At 31.6% G+C, this 5,156-nt stretch overlaps 1 protein-coding gene across 1 annotated transcript in view; it reads right to left on the reverse strand.

Moving 5' to 3' along the window:
- Positions 1-264: 264 nt before the first annotated feature.
- The window catches only part of Smp_158350 (hypothetical protein), a gene marked incomplete at its 5' end in the record, with an annotated part of 15,420 nt that continues 10,528 nt past the window's right edge, over positions 265-5,156 (reverse strand). The window contains 2 exons of the mRNA XM_018796760.1: positions 265-551; positions 1,882-2,010. Coding sequence (XP_018651870.1) covers positions 288-551; positions 1,882-2,010 — 393 coding nt within the window. The 3' untranslated portion in view covers positions 265-287. The remainder of the gene's footprint in view (positions 552-1,881; positions 2,011-5,156) is intronic.

Consider the following 5,156-nt stretch of genomic DNA (forward strand, 5'->3'; position numbering starts at 1 on the left):
GTTTGCAATTATTTCGTTGATTTGATAATAGGCATAATGAATAACAAAAAGGTTGGTAAGAGAAAACAGACATTGTGAGCAAATATAAAAGTATTCTGAGTTAAATAATAGGATTTACACATTTTATAGCTGTGGTGTATATTATCGAAGCAGCAGTCGAGGATATATATATATATATATATATCGTTGTAATTAATAGTAGTTTTCTGAATTACCTAAAAAGGACAGTAGGTTAGTTAGAAAATAGAAAAATCTATATCTATAATAATCATTGTATGTAGTGTCTGCTATTTATGTGAAATAGGAAAGTCAGATGAAGGTGAGTAAGGTGTCCTACGATAGGTTGGTTCTTGTGTATTAGGCACTGGATGATAATTTGTTCGTCTTGAATTGATTTTTCTATTGTCATGATAGCTTGTTTGAATTGGTGAAACCAACGGTTGTCTTTGCTTTGGTTCAGTTGAAGTGTACTGACCAAGTCTTTGAGTTGGTTCTGTAGGCGGTACTTTTGTTCGTCTTCGCATGAAACGTTTGCGTTTAAAGAAACCAGCCTAAAATAATGTAAGTTAATATTAGGTTCGTCAAATTTAAATTATTTGTATAGTAGGTTTGTAAATAAAAATAAGCTATTTAGTTGTTATGGATAGGTCGAAAACTGAAAGTTTATTCGGATGACATCATTGACTGTTTGCTTGATATTTGCAAATGGGATCAGGACCAACTTTGTTTAATGTTTAAGTTCGTATTGTCTGTTATTAATGACAATACTTATACTCTTTTATTCTTGTTAGTCATCCCTATTCTTAACAAATGAAGATAGTTTTAATTTGATCAAGGTAGAGTTAATCATTGAAATTCACAAGTTTCGTTTGTTTATATTATATTCAGACGTTTTTTGGTGAATGTATGAGATATGAATCTAAATTACTTATTGATTCTTTGTTCGAATACTTTTATTTAAGGCTTTTTATGTGATTCTCAAGTGGATTTTAGGGGTAGCCTTTCTTTTTGAGACATAGCAATAAACACTTCACTGTTTACAAACATAAACTGAACAAGATTTATTCTTTGAAGTGGTTTCCACTATTAAAAAATTCCTCTGACTTTACCTAAGATTTATTGATATAATAGATAGAAATGATTATTGCTTATTAGCCGCCAGTGTAAGATGATATTTAACTAACAATAAATTTCCCTGAATATTTGAACAAAAATTAAAAATCCTTAATCAAATAATTTAGTCTAAAATTTACTAATAATTAAGCTGAAATCGAATCAAATCTGCTTTTCGCCAGTTGAATTACATTTACTGTTGGGATAATTGTTGTTGTCGAAATTTATTGTATTTTCTCTTTTTCAGCTCTAGTCGTTACTATTTCTTATTAAGGGGAAATCAGTTGATCAACCAAAATCATCTATGTATCATATGGTGTAATCAACAAATAATAATTTTTAAAATTGATACTAGAAAAAAGACTTTCACTGAAACCATGAACCGCTAAGTTAGACCAACAATGAAAATCTGGAAGCACTGGGTTGCCGTTTCGTTCTGGTAAGGGACTCCCCAACAGTGCACACCCACGATCCAGCATGCGTGACTCGAACCCAGGACTTTCGGTCTTACGTGTGAACTCTTAACTTGTACACCACCGGGCCAGAATCCAACGGTGTTAGTGTCTAACTTTAATCAATCCAGGGCAGTGTGCAACCATCTTCCATTAGTTTCGGTGGATAACTGCCTCACCTGACACGGTTTAGCTCCACTGGTGGTTTAACCTTAATTGGTTCATGATTTCAATTGAATGTAACAGTCTTCACAACTTCATAGTGAATATTTTGATCATTTTTTAAATATAATGAATATATTGGTAGTCAACTTACTTTGTAAAGTATAATAACTAGGATGGATAAGAGTAATAAACCTCCAAATACAGCTAATCCTATGTATAGCGCCATATATTTTGGAGGGATTGGTTTTTGCTCCAAATTATTAAATATATGAACTTCAATCTAGTAGAATTAAGAAGAGACAAAAAATGAGTTGGATAGCAAAAACATAAGAGAAGTGGAGTAGTAGTTTTATTAATTTGGTAATTACCCAACTAAATTGTGAATGTATGACAACAAATGAAAATACAACAATGTAAAGGAGGGATATTCGAATCAGAGTGGTGGAGAAGGGGGAGGAAGGGTTTTTAAAAAACAAAGGGATTTTTTCATGAAAGTTCATTTCATGCAATAGGATCATTGGAAAAATGAAGTTTTTTAAAATTCTTGATGATATTAATATGTATGCTTGTGTATATGAAAGGAACATGCGAGTATACACAAATTTTTCACGTTTAGTAAATGAAGATTATTTCTGATAATGCATAATATCAAGACTTTTACTTTAATGTAAGAATATGTTTCACAGTTGCAATGATTTTGTATGTTTAATCTTAATAAGTTTTCCTACCGAATTCCAGTAAAAGCGAATTTAACAAATGTGAAATTATAAGCAGATATGGATGCTGGCTAGCAGTGGAATCCAAGATGCATTCAGGCAAATCCAGCCTAAGAGTCCCAAATAGGACGAAACGCGCGTCCTGGATTCCACTGCTAGCTACCATCCACCTTTGTTTATAATGCTTGTGATCTAAAACAATATTTAGACAATCCGTACTGGATGCACATATGCCGATAACAGACTGATCAATTGCAATCGTAAACATCAATGGGAATATTCAAACAACTAATATAAAAATGAATCAAGGGAGAAATTGTTTTGATGAGGATAGATTAAAATTAGTCGTAGGATTTTAAAATCTATATCTAATTCATATTATGATTAACTTTTAAATCAAAAATGGTTATTAAAATAATTAACTCAGCTGTCTACAATTCTGGATAGACAGGTCGTGGTTAACTGAGAGGGTAATGACTGTTGTTGACGAGTTTCATCAAAGACATGGTCATCTTTTAAGAGTTCATTCAGGCTGATAGCAATAATCATTGTCGTACAAGATTTATAGTGAAAATCTGTAACTATTACATGTTGTTGACAATGATGTATTTTGTACAATTTATCTGAGTAAATCTTAGTAACAAAAATACCAGTAAAAGTGGACGAATAACAATATGCAAGTTGTGTTTCATATGTACTGAATTTTAACACACGAAAATGTCTATATGCAGAAAAATGTAGCAAACAAAATGTTAGACAAATACATTCATTCATTACATTCTTTAGAAAGTAAATTAATCAACACTAAAATCTTTAATCAGGATTTTCAATAGCCTAAATAAGTTGAATACGAGTGAAGATGCTTTTATTTTATGGTATCAGTGTTCAAATACAGTAATACTTTAATCTGAAATTTTATATCATCAGTGAAATTAATGATGGTATGATTATGGTATGGTTACTTCAAGTTAATTGTAAAGTTTATCTCAATTTTTAGGTAGATTTCACCACATCTATCGACCTCAATCTGGTGAGTGAACTATTATTGAAAACCATACAAGATATAACAACTGTCTTGTACTAGCTTGTGACTCTTCAACAGTGCACACCTATGATCGCATTAGAGATCAAACTTGGTACCTACTGTGTTACATTTTGATTATTGAGTCAGCTTCTGATGGTCTAAATTCCCAATTTCTGTTGATTGTTGGGTGTCATCAGTGGTACTTTTCCCATTCTTGATATAAGCAAAAGACTAGAAAATCAATTATTCTAACTTTAATTTCCTGAGCTTATTAATTATATAATGGATGGCATTTCTAGAATCTCGGTAATATTCATAGTTGTTGAAAAATGTATCATCACATCGATACATACTTTTGTGAATAAGTCCCGAATTTTTAACTTACGTTCATGATCTGTAGAAACAATGGATTTGTAAGTAAGGATGAATAACCCTGTTGCTACCAAAAGTTGGTAGAGTTATATTTATGGATTAACTGAAGTTGAAGAGTATTTAAACCCCGAATACTAAACAAAAACAATCAGTTTGCAGCTAAACTTGGAAATCATGAATTTGATCAAACTAAAATTTCACGATGTACATTTTTAAAGTCATGGAAGTAAACGGATCGGATATTCATTGTCTACATAATTAAAAATAAGACATACTAACATCTACCTATATCATTAACTAATACTGACCATTTCATAACTTATAATACCGGATATACAACTTGTCAGTTTGTAGTAACTAAATTGTTTAAAGCACTAAAATATATGGTTAAATATTAAGTATATTTACAATCAAATTGATTATCGGTGAATAAATCAAAATATTCATGACATGCAGGTATACGGCAATGATGATATGAAACATGGATAAATGTAAATAAACAGTCAATAAACAACAGATATAGATAAATCCGTATATTCATTTTTAGATATATACATTATAATTTTATAGACAAATCATATTCAAACATATGGTAAGCGATATTATTCAATTTAAAAAGGATAAGAATATTCATATCAATTAGGGAAATGACAAAATCAGTACAATTTTTCATTTTGTTTCAACAAACAAAAAGATAGAAATAGAAATTGAGAAGAATATTATTATTACTATGATTGTACAAATTTCTAGGACATAGAAATATAATCCGTAAATTTAATAATGAATTTTCTATTATTATTATTATCATTCAATATTTGGTCGCAATTAATCTAATCTACGAAAAATAGTCTATAAAAAAGATTCAGTGTTTGATATTAACCATTAAATATGAACTATTTGTTATGTTAGTGGATTACTGGAGATTTGTACATGAGTATCAGTTTATCTTCAGTGGGATATTCAAGTGAATAAGATGGTGGTTGGAGGTGGTCAACAGGAAACCCTGGGCCCGGGTTTCGTGCTACTTGGCACTCGTTAGCAAGGTGTACCTGTAGTCTTGAGGGAACTGGTGCTCCCTGACAGATTCGACCCGGTGTCACTCAGCTTCACAGTCAGAGACGTTACCACTGAGCTATTCAGGCCGCGACCGACCTCCTGTAGGACTGAGATGTAATCACAATTAATTGATCACTGGATGGTGATCAATATCATGCGTGTCAAGTCCTTCATAGTGCTGATAGAATGCTATCGAATCCGTCAGGGAGTACCAGTTCCCTCAAGATTACAGGTACACCTTGCTGACGAGTGCCAAGT

The sequence above is a fragment of the Schistosoma mansoni genome, chromosome 4 (genome assembly GCF_000237925.1).
Source record: "Schistosoma mansoni strain Puerto Rico chromosome 4, complete genome".
NCBI lineage: Eukaryota > Metazoa > Platyhelminthes > Trematoda > Strigeidida > Schistosomatidae > Schistosoma > Schistosoma mansoni.